General features: G+C 39.2%; 6 protein-coding genes across 6 annotated transcripts; 5 read left to right on the top strand and 1 right to left on the bottom strand.

Annotated features, from left to right (window-relative positions):
• The first annotated feature begins 7,890 nt into the window (after positions 1 to 7,890).
• On the top strand, positions 7,891 to 9,770 carry LOC119554732 (trypsin 3A1). Its single transcript, XM_037865752.1, has 4 exons — positions 7,891 to 8,023; positions 8,317 to 8,655; positions 9,257 to 9,552; positions 9,615 to 9,770. The coding sequence occupies exons 1-4, from the start codon at positions 7,957 to 7,959 to the stop codon at positions 9,768 to 9,770; spliced, it is 858 nt and encodes a 285-aa protein (XP_037721680.1). The 5' UTR covers positions 7,891 to 7,956.
• Positions 9,771 to 10,154: 384 nt separating this feature from the next.
• LOC119553356 (arginine/serine-rich protein 1) lies at positions 10,155 to 11,796 on the top strand. The gene is made up of 2 exons (XM_037863699.1): positions 10,155 to 10,310; positions 10,369 to 11,796. Exons 1-2 carry the CDS (start codon positions 10,237 to 10,239, stop codon positions 11,381 to 11,383), a joined length of 1,089 nt encoding a protein of 362 aa, XP_037719627.1. The 5' UTR covers positions 10,155 to 10,236; the 3' UTR covers positions 11,384 to 11,796.
• A 222-nt stretch (positions 11,797 to 12,018) lies between these two features.
• LOC119554926 (dysbindin protein homolog) lies at positions 12,019 to 13,179 on the top strand. The gene is made up of 2 exons (XM_037866032.1): positions 12,019 to 12,873; positions 12,932 to 13,179. Exons 1-2 carry the CDS (start codon positions 12,108 to 12,110, stop codon positions 13,030 to 13,032), a joined length of 867 nt encoding a protein of 288 aa, XP_037721960.1. The 5' UTR covers positions 12,019 to 12,107; the 3' UTR covers positions 13,033 to 13,179.
• A 442-nt stretch (positions 13,180 to 13,621) lies between these two features.
• Positions 13,622 to 14,332, top strand: LOC119554927 (glutaredoxin-C4). Its single transcript, XM_037866033.1, has 3 exons — positions 13,622 to 13,893; positions 13,949 to 14,053; positions 14,111 to 14,332. The coding sequence occupies exons 1-3, from the start codon at positions 13,750 to 13,752 to the stop codon at positions 14,204 to 14,206; spliced, it is 345 nt and encodes a 114-aa protein (XP_037721961.1). The 5' UTR covers positions 13,622 to 13,749; the 3' UTR covers positions 14,207 to 14,332.
• A 322-nt stretch (positions 14,333 to 14,654) lies between these two features.
• Positions 14,655 to 15,347, top strand: LOC119554979 (biogenesis of lysosome-related organelles complex 1 subunit 3). Its single transcript, XM_037866110.1, has 3 exons — positions 14,655 to 14,811; positions 14,870 to 14,999; positions 15,062 to 15,347. The coding sequence occupies exons 1-3, from the start codon at positions 14,749 to 14,751 to the stop codon at positions 15,298 to 15,300; spliced, it is 432 nt and encodes a 143-aa protein (XP_037722038.1). The 5' UTR covers positions 14,655 to 14,748; the 3' UTR covers positions 15,301 to 15,347.
• LOC119554978 (cell cycle checkpoint control protein RAD9A) lies at positions 15,298 to 16,986 on the bottom strand. The gene is made up of 4 exons (XM_037866109.1): positions 16,879 to 16,986; positions 16,588 to 16,811; positions 16,383 to 16,534; positions 15,298 to 16,301 (listed from the first exon to the last, which is right to left on the bottom strand). Exons 1-4 carry the CDS (start codon positions 16,910 to 16,912, stop codon positions 15,344 to 15,346), a joined length of 1,368 nt encoding a protein of 455 aa, XP_037722037.1. The 5' UTR covers positions 16,913 to 16,986; the 3' UTR covers positions 15,298 to 15,343.
• Positions 16,987 to 17,249: the final 263 nt, after the last annotated feature.

The raw sequence follows: 17,249 nt of genomic DNA, 5'->3' as shown, positions 1-17,249 counted from the left end.
ATAGATGACGGCAAGTATTGCAGTTGTTTAATTCAAATTTACAATTTTCAGCTTTTTTTTGATAAGATTTGCCTTTTAATAAGTTTTTCGTACCATCCATGAATATCACATTAATTTGTGTCGAAATTTTTGAAAAAATAATAAAATGGACTAAATTACAATTACAAACGATTCGTTTTTTGTATGCCACTTTTCAAAAATTAATATTTTTCAAATGTTTAAAAGCAGAAAGTTGCTGACATCTATTGAGCATTTTCCTGTAAACGTTCGATGGTAAAATTTAAGCGGAGTTAAATACTACAGCCTTTGGACTAAGCCAATATTTTGTTCACTTTTAAAAGATGTAGGGTAAGGCGACGATCTTTAAAAAAACACAAAAACTCTATACAGATGTTAAAATAATTTTTTTTTCTTTAATAAAGTTTAAAAATATATGTACAATAATGGAATGAAAATTTAGATGTAAGCCTAAAAAATGTGTACTTTATTTATGGATTAAAATTGAACTAATTATGTTGTTCAGTTCTTAGCTCACAAAACTCAACAAAGAAATTGTTTTTGTAGTTATTGGCTGTAGGATAGAAACAAATAACGATATTGTCAACTAATACCAAACAAAAATTAAATCTTCTTAGCCTACAAAATGTTCGTCACGATACCCTACAAGAAATTTAATAAGGCTCATAAGAGTAAAACACGAACCCTAAGAACTGTTGCTAAATAACTTATTAATTTTTGTACATATTTATCTGACTTGGATTTCCACAAATCTTTCTTCTGTCACTGCTGAAGCACATATAAATTGAATAGGTTTTTTAATTCTTGTTCCCCCTTTTTGTCAAAATTATCTCACGAACAATTTACGCGAATTCTTAATAATATTATTTTAAATACATTGTCGACACGATAAAAGAAATCGACTACAATTACTTCGAATTTTTCACGTGACATCTCATATGAGATTTGACGAATTCGTCACCTTAGCCTACACTCTCCTTTATGAAATGCTGCCTAGCAAAACCAACATAAGCTGATCAAATATAACTGATAAAGCTATTCAAAAGGAACTATCCACAACGATCCACGATTTGAAGTCTTCAGATTTCTGGGACTGAGACATTTAAAAACAAGGGAGAACGCTATAGTCGAGTACCTCGACTATCAGATACCCGTTACTCAGCTAAAGGGACCAAAGGGAAATGGAGATATGCAAGCAGCAAAGCGAGATTACAATGCGCCACCTACCGGCGGCTTACAGATTCAAGCGTGATGGGCGTTAGAGTGGGCGTGGCAACATTTTTTTTGGATCAATCGATAGGTATTGACGAGACCAATACATTTCAGTTAAAATTTTTTATCTAGCATAAAAATTGTGGGTGCCACAGGCTTGGGCGGTTTGTGGGCGTTAGAGTGGGCGTGGCATATTCGCATAACAAACTTGCGCTGCGTACAAGGCTACGGAATCTAAATAAGAAATCCCAGTACTCTATCTTTGATAGTTTCCGAGATATCCGCGTTCATACTAACGATTTTTTGAAGTTTGTGGGCGGTTTGTGGGCGTTTAAGTGGGCGTGGCAAATTTTTTTTGGGTCAATCGATAGGTATTGATGAGAACAATTCATTTCAGTTTAAATTTTTACTCTAGCATCAAAACTGTAGGAGCCACAGTTTTGGGCGGTTTGTGGGCGTTAGAGTGGGCGTGGCACTCTACTGAAACAAACTTGCGCTGCGTAAGAAGCTCAGGAATCTGCACGCCAAATCTCAATAGCCTAGCTCTCATAGTTTCCAAGATCTCAGCGTTCATCCGGACGGACAGACAGACGGACAGACGGACAGACGGACAGACGGACAGACGGACAGACGGACAGACGGACAGACGGACATGGCTAGATCGACTCGGCTAGTGATCCTGATCAAGAATATATATACTTTATGGGGTCGGAAACGCTTCCTTTTGCCTGTTACATACTTTTCGACGAATCTAGTATACCCTTTTACTCTACGAGTAACGGGTATAAAAACTAACAACACTAATTACACACATCGGAATTGTATAAAAATATATACAATTTTAAATGTGCTTAAATTTAATATTCTTTAAATTTCTCGATAACATTGTTTGATCAAGTAAAACATGACTTTAAATAAATATTAAATGAGCAAACCCTCCAAACATGTTTATATCGGCCTGACCCTATTACTAAACATACCTACATTTTGTTACTTTTTACAAATATGTTAATCATAAAATGAACTAAACTACTCCAAAAATAGTCCACTCTATCTACCATTAACCGATCAATTAACATTAAAAAACCACCCCTGACCCAAAGAACACTTGATTTAATTAATTAATTTATCTTAACCAATCCAAATTTCATACTTCTAGCTCTGAAATTAAATTGTACACCCGACTAATGCTTTTTCTGCAATCCTAGTCACTATTGGAAAACCCACCTTTAACATATTCCTGAAAAATAGTCTAGCCCTGTATCATGTCGTAACTTTGGATCCCATTGTTTACCTGCTCACAATCTAATTAGAGAACAAAAATTTCGAAGTGCAACTGTCTGAATTAAACTTGAACCGAAAGTTGGGAAAACAAAAAGGTAAACAAGATTTTTCAGGAAATCAATTAGAAAATTTCGCCGAAAAGTTGCGGGTTAAATGGTTGAAGTGCTAGTGCTTCCCGGGGTCCATCAAGGAGGACCTTCCGACCGGCAAAATCCGATGGAAGCCACCACTCGGCGTGGCATTACAAATGGCTGAGACTTGGCTGGCTGTCAGTTTGGGTTCAGTTCGTGTTGTGTTGTTCTGTTCTGTGACTTTTTAACCTAATGAATAATAAATTGGCCCAATTGTCACGCAAAAACAATGCCGCGGAATAGATGGATAAGGGTTTTGGGCATGCCCAGAGACGATGATGTCAGGTCTGTGAAGTTTCCTTCTCCAAATTGTAGACACATTTTCCATTCCAATCCATTCCCAGCCATGTTTCGCTGTTTCTTTCGGCTGAAGTGTCGCCTTCGATGGATTTTGGCATTTGTTACAGAACTTGCACTCACCTGGGAAATCGTGGCAGGCATCTTGCAATGATTAGCACTTGCTCCACCTTTCCGTTTTGGTGGCGTGGCGCCCACTTGCAAGTCAAAAAGTAATTAGCATATTGAAATGTTGCAAAGGCCTCTCATCCGGAACCAGAACAACTCCATAAATAATTTAGTCAGCATACTTGATGCACTTCGGTTGCAATCGTTGCACTTGCCAGTTCTTTGCAATGTTACATGTTGCCCGTGAGGTGGCTTCAATATTTAATTGCGAAAAATCTCCAGGCCGCGAAGGGGGTTGAGTGGGGCTGTACTTTGACTATCCCTCGGCTATCTCGGCCCTCGGCCTCTTAAAAGCGTGTCAACAGCTTGTCAATCACAATTTGCCAAATAAAATGTAAGTGTCAGCTCATGGAAATTTAGTTTGCGAATGTGTTGATTGTGTTTTAGTTGCGGCTGTTTTGAAATAATTGAAGAGCGGTGGGGCTAAGTATATTGACGGGGGATATTCTCTCAGGGTCTGTCATCTCAATATTTAAATTCTCTAGGAAAGAGCTTGAACCTTTCAAAGTATTTTTATCACACTCACAGAATAAAGGAAGAACTAAACATTTTAGATCCTATTAACTAGTAATATTCTCTTCGGAAAAAAAATCATAACCGATTGGGCCATCTTAATACAATGTCACATGAAATATTACCCACCCGGAAATCCTAAATATGTATGACAGAGAAATTCTTGTTCTTCAACATTCAGGTGTTATTATTTTATATGAATATTTGTCTAAAACATGCAAGTAAAAACAATACTCAAATTAAATTAATCATTCACATTTTTGTATTTTGAGTTCCAATCCAATTTGATTTTAATCCCATCCTTTTTATAAATTCCACATTCCAACGTCTCTATGCACCAAAAATCATTAAAATAAATATTCAAGACAATATATACATATATATCTTTGAATATACATTTTTTAAAATTTAAAAGTAAATCGTTTATATTACCAATTTAAACCAGTACTCAAATTCAATAAATCATTTACATTTTTTTATTCCAAGTTCCAAATTAATTCGATTTTTAATCCCATTATTTTTATACTTTCAACATTCCAACGACCCTATGCACCCAAAATCATTAAAATAATTGTTTCAGATATATTATATATAATAATTACAAAAAATATAAAATTCATTATCCTAATGTACACAAACGTTTTCTAAAATTTAAAAGTAAATCGTCAATATTACCAGTTTACAGCAGTACTCAAATTCAACAAATCATTTACATTTTTTTATTTTGAGTTCCAATTTAATTTGATTTTTAATCCCATCATATACATTCCCACGTTTTTATGCACCCAAAATCATCAAAACAATGGTTCCATATATAATATAAATAATAATAATATAAAATATAGAATTCTTGACTCTAATGAACACCAGCCTTATTCAAAATTTTAAAGTAAATCTCAATATTACCAATTTTCACCTGCCAAATCCTTTGCATTCTGCAAAATGCCCAACCGTATTATATTTACTTAATCCAATAGGATGAAGTTTTACACGATATCCATTCCCTACTGGCAAAATATTCTAGTGCAGTTATAATTTTAGCTTTAGCAACTGTCATAATCCTTTTCTCACCCTAACACTCAAGAATATATCGGTCAATCTGCACTCAAATGGCCTAAGTGAAATCCATTTAAACAATTAAAAACTGCTTAAATTACTGGGAATAAATAAAACCACCTTTGGGGGAGGTCCATCTAAAAAATACAATAAACTATAAAGTACAAATTCCAAATTTAATATAATTTACGCCTGCGCAACAGGGAATAGTGTTGTTCCAGGACAACAAAAACCAGAGTCAGGACGCTCATTGGTCGTCTGAAAGCAGGAAGCCGAGCGAATGCCGAGCTGCTGTCGTTACCATAACACGCATACGCCGCATAGGCCCAAAGGCCCAAAGGATAAAAGCCGCCGACGACGAGGGATGTTGCTTCCTTGTTGGCCTCCGTTCGGCTCGCGAAGGCAGAACACCATGTCGTTCGTGTCGCCTGACAACTTGTGCCAGGATCACAAGGATACAACGTCAGCGCCTGGACAACCGTATTGCAGTTCCGGTGCGGCTCTCACACCGTGCAGACGTGTTGCTCTGCCTAAGATTCCCCAACCAACTTGTGCATTGTGAATCCCAAAATTGTGTTAACCTTTTGGCTAAGTTTCGGTTTATATAAGAGTTCCTCAACGGACACTTATATAATTTTGATTGTTGCTCAGAAAGCCCTTTTTATATATCAGTTGGCTTTCGAGCAATAATTGAAACCAAATAAGTGATCCAGACAACGTTTGTTATCGCATTGCGTCTCGAGATGGTAAGTTTCGATTTGTTATTATATAAGGTAGAATACAAAAGTAAAATATTTAATTTTAAAACTAATGTGCCTTTAAACATTTATGAATCGAATAGATTTCTCATCTCTCAATACAAAATATAACGTATAAAATTTATTTGTAAAGTAAATAGATAGAAATTGGAAATATTAGAATTTAATATAATAAAAGATATATAAATGAGTATATTTTCTATTAAGGATAAATTAAAATTCAATTAAGGATAGCTTTACTCAGACGCTTTTAATATTGTTATATTACCATTGCTAAGGCAATCAAATTTAAATATTTAAATCATATTCTTCATTAATAGGTATTAACCTATTTATAACGAGTGAAGATTTTTTTGATTTTGTTTCTAACGTATTCATAATTATTTAAAATATATCGAAGCCCATTTGCGAAAGTAATTTATAAATGTTAACCAAAATTAAGTTGTTTAACAGGTTTGTCGTTAAAAGATATTTTTCAATCTCAATCTCAATCTGATTGATTAATACAAAAAATAAAACCCGATTTGCTCAGTGGAAAGCTTTTTCCCAAACAGATCAACACAGGAAAACTAAATAGTTCAAAAATACAATGATTTTCTTGACTTTCCTTAAGTGTCATTAAACTTTCGTTTTATTTTTCGGTTCTCATCCAAAATTTGGTCTCGAAAGCTTGCAATTTAAGGGTTCACTGCGCCCCAAAACATTTCCTATGGCTCCAAACTAGCCCGCATTAGCGACAAGCAAAGACTTCCCCCTTGCAATTAGTCACCAAAGAGGGGCGTCGTTGAACTCCATCGAAATGAAAACAAAAGTGTAGCAAAAACAATTGTCAAACAGAGTACCACGAATCGAAGCGACCTTCACATTGAATGCTCCTAAGTTTCGCCCAAAAGCGGGTGTCAATGCACTTAAAACTTGTTTCTGGGGAGCCCCGCAGTCGTGTTTGTTATTATTATTTATATTTGGTATGGACTGTCAACGGCAGACAATGGATAGTGTTTTTATGGGTGATTTGTTTTGTGAATTAGCATTTAGTGCGAAACTGAATAGCAGCGAACTGCCGCGATCAATGAACTCGGATGGGATGGTAGCTGGTTTATGGTTAAGGAACCAAAGTCAAGAAATCAATTAGTATTCAAGCGTATTTGCGTGATCTACTGAACTGATTTGTCTGCTCTGAGTGAGAATCGAGATCTAGATAATGAATTATTTATGGCTTTGTGTAGAGATTTGTCATACTTTTTTCGTCTTAACTTTCAGTTTCAATTCCTGATTGCCTACTTCAATTCCTGATTTATCTGACTTTATTATTATAAAAGTGTCACAGAATTATACTTCCACCTGCATTTAATGCTAAGATAAAATAGCTTTTCAAATCGACCTCATCATGACGCCAATTGCATTGAGTGTGGGCCACGATTGCGTTAATTTTAAGGGCAATGTTAATGTCAAAGCGGTAATATTACATTGATTGTACCGACATTGAATTTCAATTAAAATTGGGCCCCATCACAATATCATATGCAACGCAGACATCTTCATTTGCATAATAGACCCGATGATTACCAAGTCCAAGCTGATGGAAATATGACGTCTAAGGTTATCTACAATGTGAGAACTTAATTATGGCAAATGTAGGCAATGACAAAACTGTAACGATTAACGAAGGTCTAGGAAATTTAGTGGTTGAGTAAATATTGTATCGAACAAGCCTTTTTCTAAATGACACATTAAGAAGTATTCATTTTTTAGTTTCAAAACTCACAAAACTAAGTAAAAGTATAAAGAGTATGATATGTAATCAGATATAAACAAAAGGGAGCAATCATTATGCAATGTCATGTCATATGATTAACAAGTGATTTAACGATTAAATTGAACGTATCAATATTTTCTCCGTATTGCAACCATCTCAATAACACATAAAGTACGTGTTTATCGCATAAATAATATACCAAAATAAGGATGGTGGGGCAATAAACTGAGCTCCGCCGCCCTATAGAGGTGGCAACGAAAATCAAGCATAAATATTGTCACACCTTTTGTCGTACACTATTCAATGTCATGAACTTCGTTGGGTCATAAAACGCAAAACATACACAACTTTATTTTCGGCCATTGTTTACCTTTCGGTTTTGTTTTCCATCTTTTGGCAGCTCCTTAATTCCCCCGCCGAGCCAATTGAAATGCCAAAACGTGTGCACATGGCACCCACACAAAACGATGGGACAGGTAGTGCAGCGTGGAAAAAAGCTCGGAGCTTCAGGCAACAGGTGCTAAATGCCCGACTTCCGTTTGTTATCAGGCCAAGAGAGCGGCGCAGAGAGGGCCCACAGAGCTTTCCGGTTAATCCGCATAGAACTCCGGACGAAAATAAAATAAGTCAGTGGAACAGAGACGACGCTAGACACCTATATATAAATTAATTGGCGCACAGAATTTTTGTGGCAGTTGCGTTTAAGCTTGAACCGTGCTTAACGGGTTTTTGGTGCTCAGAACTCTGGTTGTGTACACAGAAAATGTCAAAATTCGTATTCGTAATCGCGATCCTGTCGCTAGTGAAATGTGGACAGTCCCAAATTGCTTGTGAGTTGACAGAATGCAGCAAAGTATATCTCATGGTTAAATGTTATTAATCAGTTTGTAATCTAAAAAGACAAGTATGGTGCTTATGGACCCTAATGTCCATTTTAAAAGTTTGTTTTTCCAGTAGCACTTAATTCACCAAGAAAATGTAAAAAAGGTTTTAATGTAATGTAGTTGATCACATATAATTAAAATTAGAAAAATTCCGTTGCTTCTCATAATCACAAACATCCCATATAATAATATAATAGTAAAACTTACCCGAATTATTATTCCACTGACTCCCATGATAGTTACCAACCAGCCCTGCTCGTTTCGGAATCCCAAAATAGTGGGTGGCAGCGAGGCGGAGCGCAACGAAATGCCCTATATGGTTAGTTTAATGCGTCGCGGTGGTCACTTCTGTGGCGGCACGATAATCTCCGAGCGATGGATCCTCACGGCGGGACATTGCATCTGCAATGGCCTGCAGCAGTTTATGAAACCCGCTCAAATTCAAGGAGCTGTGGGTCTGCACAGCATCAGAGAGTATCTGAACGGTATTGGCAACGGTCCGGATGCACTGAGGGTGGACTTCAAGAACATTGTGCCCCATCCGCAGTACGACTGCAATGATGTAAAGCATGATATAGGTATCTATGTGTTTTGATAACATTTTATAAATAGTGTGTTTGAATAGTACAAAACGTATTCTGTTCCCAATTCTACATGGTAGAATTTTACAACTGAAACGTATTTAAGCATTAGAATAAATGTTCAAATTCATTTGCTATAAAGTGAGTACTATAAATGTAAATTCAAGTTGGACTAAACAGTTCAGTAGTACTACAGTTAAAAAAAAATTAAGTCACATTTCTCATTTTTGGAAGAGTATATTTAAAATGATAAAGATTCTGTTTTTAGCATACATATTAGAAATGAAATAGTTACCGAATTTTTTCCAAAAAGGTATTCGCACATAAATATGTACAACCCGTCTGTCTATTAATTATCTCTTTGAATCCTTTATTCGGAAAACAATTTGCGATTACTTACAAAACATCTTAGGTATTATTTGTGAAAACATAAAATCATATTCCAGGCGGATATTATAAAAACTCCAATATTTTTCAATTTTAAATATTTCTTAAAAATACCTGGTAACCATTTTTTTATACCGAATTGAAGTAACAGAACTCCTTTATCTGTAACCCTTACGCATTTGGAAATTGGTAAAAAGTTATATTTATGCAGCCCTGATGGAATTGGTGCAGCCGATCCGATTCTCCGCCCACATCCAGCCCAGCTGCGTGGGATCCGACGAAGGACACCGAAGTTTGGAGCAGGAGTACGGGACTGTTTCTGGTTGGGGCTGGACGCACGAGAATCAAGCGGAGAACGACCGATCGGACGTCCTGCGCAAAGCCACCGTTAAGATTTGGAACAACGAGGTGTGCGAGAGGTCCTACAGATCCCTGGGAAAAAGTAACACTATTGGAGAGACGCAATTGTGCGCGGGCTATGAAAACGGTCAAATTGATTCGTGCTGGGTGAGTATTCAGTTGGCTGATACAGCACAAATGTTATGCTCTGGGTTTACTTACCTTCACAGGCGGACTCCGGCGGCCCACTGATGTCCAAGGAGCATCATCTGGTGGGTGTAGTGTCCACTGGAATAGGCTGCGCTCGTCCTGGATTGCCCGGAATCTATACACGCGTCAGTAAATACGTTTCTTGGATGCAGAAGGTGATAGAAGGCAGGAAATAGTTGGCCTGGAATCTGGAGCCAAATGATTGTGATTCACCTGTGATATTAGTCGTACTATATAATGTGATTTTGTCAATAAAAGTTTACTTTAACCAATTTGCGCCATTTTTAAGCGCCGTACGCCATTTTAAAACACTACGGACAATGGTGTTGAAATAATTTTGGTATTTAGTAGGGACGTATATCGCAATTGAGTTTTGTTGTAGCTTTATCAACAATAAAATACCGTTATGTACAAAAAATCTCACAAATTCTCTGAATCCTTTATTTTTGTGGACAAAATGTCTGTACAATTTAAGGGTTTCTTTACATTTACATTAAAAACATAAAAACTGTAATATTATAAGTATATACCTCCATGGTATTTTTCGTTCTTTAGCACTTGGTCATTTTGTTATATTGGTATATATCGATAGTCACCAAAAACATCGATGTTTCAAAAAACTTGTAAGACATCGATGCATCGATGTTCCTTCCATCTCTATGTTGCAAAAACAAAACAAAATATACGTATATGGAAATGGATTCTGAACTTACAAAGTAAATATTTATATTTAAAACAAATTATAAGTTCAATTAAATATTGTTTTCCCATTAGCCAGGCCATTGCCGAGCTGATGCGCGAGATCGAAGGCCAGAATTCCAGTTTCAGCATCCACAAACAAAGCGAGCGCAAAGTAAACCCATTGGGAAAACCAAACAAGCGCTTTTTAAAAACCACAATAAATACGGTGATCCAGCATAATAAAAGAACAAACGAGCGCACGCAGGCCAATTGCCGGCAGAAACTTCAGGACCTGGATGACGTCTATGAAAGGAGGAAGTCCAACTACTTCTACAACCGCGATGCAGGGAGAAATCGAAGTGTGGACAGGAGCAGGAGCAGAAGTTCCAGCAGGAGTCGAAGCAGGAGTCGCCCCAGAAAGGCCAAAAAACGGCGCAGTAGGAGGAGAAGCAGGAGGAGCAGAAGTTCCAGCCGCAGTCGCAGTCGTTCGCATCGCAGGAAGAAGCACAAAAAGAAGGTCAAGAAGCACAAAAAGGCCAAGCGAAGTCGCCCGAGAAGTCGCAGCAGCAGCTGGGATCGGGAAATGCCGCCCAGCGATTCTACACCCATAGCCCAACCTTCGGAAGTGTTTTTCAACCACTCCAAGAATATGGCTTTGGCCGTAGCCATGGCCTATAGTCACTTATTAAATGCAAATGGACAACATATATCCAAAGACTCCAAGACAGCACCATCTTCTCCTCTGTGTGATATCGATATAGTCCGTGAACTAATGTCCGATGAAGAACCTGACAAGTCCGGAAAGCCCGATACCCTGTCCATTTCATCCAGCGACGAAGTAGAAAACGTTCTTACCATCAAAGTTAGCTCGAATTCCGAGTCCTCAAGCTCGGACACTGACTCCGGTTCCAAGCACAGCTCTGGCAGCTGCGTAACCCTAGAAGAATCGGAATCTGATAACAATAGTGATATAGAAATAATAGAGTGCCATGAAGAGCCGAAAAGGTCAACTGAACCTGCGCCTCAACCTGAACCTACATCGAAAAACGAAAATCAACAGGCGGACGAAAGTGCCGACCTTACCACCGTGGACCTGACTGAAGATTAATTAAGATTAAGATTAGTTAGAAAACTTGAACCGTCGTTGACCAACATCACAGAGAATTTATAAGCCAAGAAATAACAACCAAAGTTGTGTCACACAATAAAAAGGTTTTTTCTGGTTTTTAAAGTGTTTTTGGTAGTTCTAAGTACTGAGTCCTAACATAAGATGCTTATCAGAAATATATAATTTAATGTTGAAAATGAAGCCTGGAGATTAACATCAGAAGTTGTAGATTATGTTCTAGGAATATTAATTGACTATACTTCTTAATATTTAAATTTGAATGAAATTAAATTTATATTTTATGAATACCCACCGAAGTAGCTGAAATTGCTTACAGTGCTAGTTTCCGCTAAATTCGGCTTATTATTTTTAAATTGTTTAAAAAATAAGCATGTATTTACATTTTTTAAAATTTTGTTTAACTAAAAAATTTGTTTCTTACGAAAAAAACGATTTTTAAAATTATCTTCACATTAATAGTTATTCAATAAAATAAAAAATGGCATTTGTCAGCATTGTACAATGAACTATACATACTCAAGGGATATGCCCCAAGTGTAGGGTATTAAACTGTTGCTCTCTCTAACCGATTTCTCCCACTCTCTCTGGCCACCTGCCAAAACAGCTGATTCTTTATTTACCACTTAATTTTCGATGGAAAACGCCAGCAAGGGAGACAATTAGAAATTGCTTTTTTAAATAAATACAGATCAGTGGCCGCAACATGTTTGGGAACCTGAAAAAGAAGCTGAGCAGTGCGATTCAGGAGGGCCTGGTGATATCGGAGAATCTGCAGCAGCAATATCGCCAGCGTGTCAGTTCCGGAAACTCGGGGAGCACCCAAACCAGTGGGCTAACGACTCCCACATCGCCACTGGGTCTCAACGAGAGTCTGTCCTCCAGCAGGAGCAGTAGTCTCTCCCTAAGTGCTCCCTTCCAGCTGACCGACGGTGTACCTAGCCATCTGAACGTGGCAGCGGGCTGCAGTTTGTTGGCCAAGTACGAGGACGACTGGCAACAGATCCATGGGGCCAACGAGGAGAATGCGAAGAAGGCCGCGCAGATTGCTTCCCAAATCTCCGGAGTCCAGAACAAGGCCAGCAACCAGCGCAGGATCATCAGTGAGCTGAACAGCAGTCTGGCGGGAATTCCCACGCTGATTGCCCAACTGCAAGCCAGCTCAAAGGTCCTTAACTCCCTGGAACAAATGGGACAGCAACTGGAGGTTGAGCTGGAGAAACTGGAGGATCTGTGCGAGGAGTGCGAACTCCAGGAGTTTATCCTCGAGCAGCAGTTCCAGCTGTCGCGGCACAAGCAGAGGAAGCTCAACGAACTGGAGCAGTACCGCCAGCAAATAGCCTCCAAGCACCAATCCAAAATCAAGGATCAGGAGCAGAAGCTATTGAAACTGCAAAGGGAACGGCAAGCTGTCTTTGACGATGCATTCCGCGGCGATATGGAGGAGTACAAACAGCATGGCCAGCTGACCAGTAAATTCTAATATACATATATTCATTAAATAACTGAAATAACACCTCTCCCTTTTAGAAATTCAAACCACCAGCAACAAGTTGGCTTTGGAGGAAGTGGTTCTTGAGACAAGCGAAGTGGAGACAAAGGATGCTCTGGAGCAATTTTTGAATGGATAATTTACGTACACCTCGCAAAAGACTCACTTTCGTGCCTTTCAGTGCAATAAGCAGTGTAAATTGTTGAAATATTCTATAGGGGATTCCAGATGTAAGCCTGCGTTTGCCAATACCAAAATAATTGATACTGTTTTTGATATTTGAAAAGTCGTAGCTACATCCTAGAAACAGATCCTATAAAAAGGGTTTTTAGTTTGAAATATTACGTTTCAGTGCCGAACTGATTTGTTTATTATAATACGAAAGATTTTCTCTCTTTGTCAAAAATTAGTTGAAAGTATCGGCAAAACCTGCCAGACATAAGATTTTTTGAGAAACAAACGCAAAATCAAAACGAAACTTCAGGAATCCCCCATATATATACAATTTACAAAATTAGTTGATGTGGCAACGCCACTGGGTGTTTTGACAGCATTTCAAATAAGCGTTGTTTTTATTATATTAATTGTATTTCGATTGTACACACCTAAGTACCTACAGATGCCTTGTATTTTATATTAATATACAAAATATTGAAAGAGGCGAACATGTTTATGATTACGCGATGGTAATTGCACAGCGTGGCAACTCTGTCGTCAAAAACAGCTGATTGCCAGTTAGTGATTAAAGAAGTGACTAAAATAAGAGATAATTCCCCGCAGCTTACACCTGTCGCAGCTTTCATTGCGCCCCGCATTGCCCCCCAAGTTTCCGTACCCTTTCCTGGACTTCGAGCTTATGGGCGCAGTTGGATCCGCTCTGAGATCCCCGTTAGTCGACATGTCTACCAAGCAAGCGAAATTCGTTGAAAACACGATTGCCAGCAATAAGGTGGTGATATTTAGCAAGACCTACTGTCCCTACTGCACGATGGCGAAAGAAGTAAGTGACGAGACCTTCAGCAGGGTCGAAACGAAATTGAATCATTCCTTTCCAGCCCTTCCGAAAGCTCAACGTGGATGCCACCATAATAGAACTCGATGGAAATCCCGATGGGAACGAGATTCAGGCGGTTCTGGGCGAAATCACAGGGGCCAAAACGGTGGGTATACCAATCCACTGCTATATAAACATTGCATTATATCTTTCTTATCTGTAGGTTCCCCGCGTCTTCATCGATGGCAAATTCATCGGCGGCGGCACAGACATCAAACGAATGTTCGAAACGGGCGCTCTGCAGAAATATTTCCAGTAAAAATCCGATCGTGCAATATCCTAAACTCTGTGCAAAGTCTTATTCATTTTCAAAAGTTGTAGCACGTTTTACTAGTTAATGTTCAAAGTCTTAAATACATTCTTTTAAATAATGTTTGCTTGTAAACACATGAATTTTTTAATATATATTTTTTATGGTTCATTTTCAGAATAGGACTTGAACAAAAATATCTTGTTTGTTTATTTTTATTATCTGATAGTGCTGTTTAGTTCTGTTGAATTCATGTCGAAGTATAATGTGCGATAAGTAATTGCTAGTTCGACTCGACTAGAAATTATTATCATGAATATATATACTTTATAGCGTCGCAAAATTCTTTTCTTCTGTAACCTTTCACCGGTAAAATGCTAGCGAGCACACCATACCCCCTTACTCTGCAAGTAATGGGTATAAAACCCCTTTAACAGCGCCCATGTAAACAACTGTTGGATATTGTCATCGATCTGGCAGCACCATAACAGAGCTGCCACTCTAAATAATAATTATTTACATTTTGTTTATAGTAATTAATTGCCTGAGCAATGTCTGATTTAGTGAGCGGAGAAGCCTCCGAGTCGGATGAGGAACTGCAGGACAAGCACAAGGTGATTGGGAGTTCCCTAGCAAAATAATCTTCTTTGTAATAACACAGGTTTATTGCAGATCTTCGCAGCTGAAGTACCGGGGGAAGCCTCCGAAGAAGACGATGAAGACATTTACGAACAACGAACCAGCAGCCGGGTGAACAACACAGCCTCCATCTACCGGAATAATCTCCTCCAGAGGAAACTTAGTAAATAGACTAAAGCTTAGCCCCATCCCTCATCTTCATAACAACATAAACCCCCTTTCTAGTTGAAAACAACATTGCCATTTGGAGATCTCTCACCGCTTTCACCCGCAGTTTTGTGCTGAGTGCCTCCAAGCAGCTCGTCACCACTGACCAAATGCTCATCAAATCCCAGGTCAACCTGCAGTCCGCCCACACTTCTCTCCAGCAGGCCCAGAAGAACGCTCAGGAACTCCAATCCCGGGTAGCTGTCGTGATGACCAGCAGCTTCCTCCCGCACATTAACACGCAGAAAGCCAGCTGAGTTAAACTTATACTGTATTTGCTGATAAACGATCAAATCTAGGCTAATCCTCTGTATCGGAATTGGGCGCATATAACTGAGTATTCGGCGATGGCTCCCGCGGAACATAGGTGCTCTGAAAGCACCGCGAGAAGATGGTTCGCATCTTGTTCGGCCGTTCAGGAGACTGGGGTATGGTTTCATCGTCCTCGGAAGACGTTTCCGGCGGCCTTCCTTCCTTCGAACTGTCCGTGTCGAAGAAGCAAACCTCCGTGCTGTTAGGCGGCGCTGGAGCAGGTGCCATGCTGGCCTCCAAAGCGGCATCCGCAGCTGCCAGCATAAGGGCCTCCTGTTCCGCCTCGTCTTCAATCAGCACCACAGTGTCCACCTCGGCTAGGATGCGAGGCTGTTGGACAGATGGTGCCTCCGAGTGTCGGAACTGGAACAAAGGGGTTTCCAGACTCGTTTCCATCTGACTCTCCTCTAATCTCCGTTTCGGCTGCACTGCAGCCGTTTCCGAAGTGCTGCTCTTGCGCTTGCTGGTCACATTTGGACCCGGTGCACTGCTCTTTCGCTTGGATACCGTCTCTCGCACATCTGCATCCTGCACTGTCAAATCCCTTTGACAATAATCCTCCGAGAAGCTCACATCGTCAGGCGACAGGGTTGACATGATCAGCAAGCACTCAATTTCGGCGTGCTTCTTAATTTTCAGCAGAAAAGGCATGCCCGCATCGTCGAACTCCAAGGTCAGAGAAGCGTTCAAGCACTCGGCGAAAAGAAGAAAGGCTCGAAACTCCTTGATGCAAAAGGTGATGATCGTTTCCTTGGTCACCTGGTACTGGTCGAACTCACTGGGCTTCAGCTTCAGCTGCGTGCGCATGAATTTGTCATTCACTCGGGCCCCTTCTATGTAGTTTTTGGCCACCACACTGCCCGAGTTGGCCTCTAGTGTAAGCTCCTCCTCTGAGGAATTAAAGTTGTTGGAGATGTCCGTAAAAAGTTTGTGATCACCGCGAATCCTGAGGGGATAGAGTTGGTAATTTTAAAAATAGAAGAAATAATATCATTTTATGAAGTAGAAAAGTCGAAGTTAAACCTACAAATTTGGCATCTGATCGGTGTTGATGTTTGTGTTGATATTTTGGTCATCTATGATGGATATGGTGGCCTCCTTTGTGGTCTCCAGTTTGCAGCGGAGATTCACCTGCAGGTTGGTCTGATTGTCCAATATATTGAGTTCACAGTACTCCACCTGGAAGATACACTAATGATAACCAATCCCTAACTAGTAATCCTTCACCATACCTCGTTCATGTTGCGGAATACGGCCAAACACCCCTTCATGGATATCTTACAGTAGAAATCCGAGTTCGGGGCGTCGAACACCTCAAAAACACTTCTTTTGAAGGAGATACTGCCCACGGCTGATTGAGTGGCGTTTATGGCCCGCATTTGCAGCGATTGCTGGTCAATCTCGATGAACATTTCCTTGCCCACCTTGGACAGCGATTGTACGGCTTTGGCAATAACTGAAAACATTAATTTAGTTAGTCAACAGTACTTGTTTCAGATGACCCGACCTAAAGAATAACATACCCCTTGCATTGCTGCCCTCCAAAGTGTATTTCATTGGCAATATTTGCGCTGAGTCCGGTCACGAAATTCGCGCTGAAATTTGTAAACAAACAATTTAGAGTGGCGTACTCGTACAACTCAGTTTGGAAAAATACCAAGAAAATACTGTTTTCATTACATTATTTTATTTATTTTTTAATCTTTATATCTTGCATTTTTTAACCCACTCACCAATCATAGGCCCTGTTTACACTAAGGTTAAGTTAAGGAGTTATGGGGATAAGTTATTTTTTTTTACATAGGATAGGTCTTGCATAGGAAACTAGAGTGTGGGAGTCTTTGGTATTTTGTGGTATATTTCGTATTTTATTAGGAATTTGACGTAACCCTCG

This window comes from Drosophila subpulchrella, chromosome 3L, assembly GCF_014743375.2.
Source record: "Drosophila subpulchrella strain 33 F10 #4 breed RU33 chromosome 3L, RU_Dsub_v1.1 Primary Assembly, whole genome shotgun sequence".
NCBI classification, from domain to species: domain Eukaryota; kingdom Metazoa; phylum Arthropoda; class Insecta; order Diptera; family Drosophilidae; genus Drosophila; species Drosophila subpulchrella.
The sequence above is the reverse complement of the archived record's forward strand: the minus strand, read 5'-3'. Positions and strand labels throughout refer to the sequence as shown.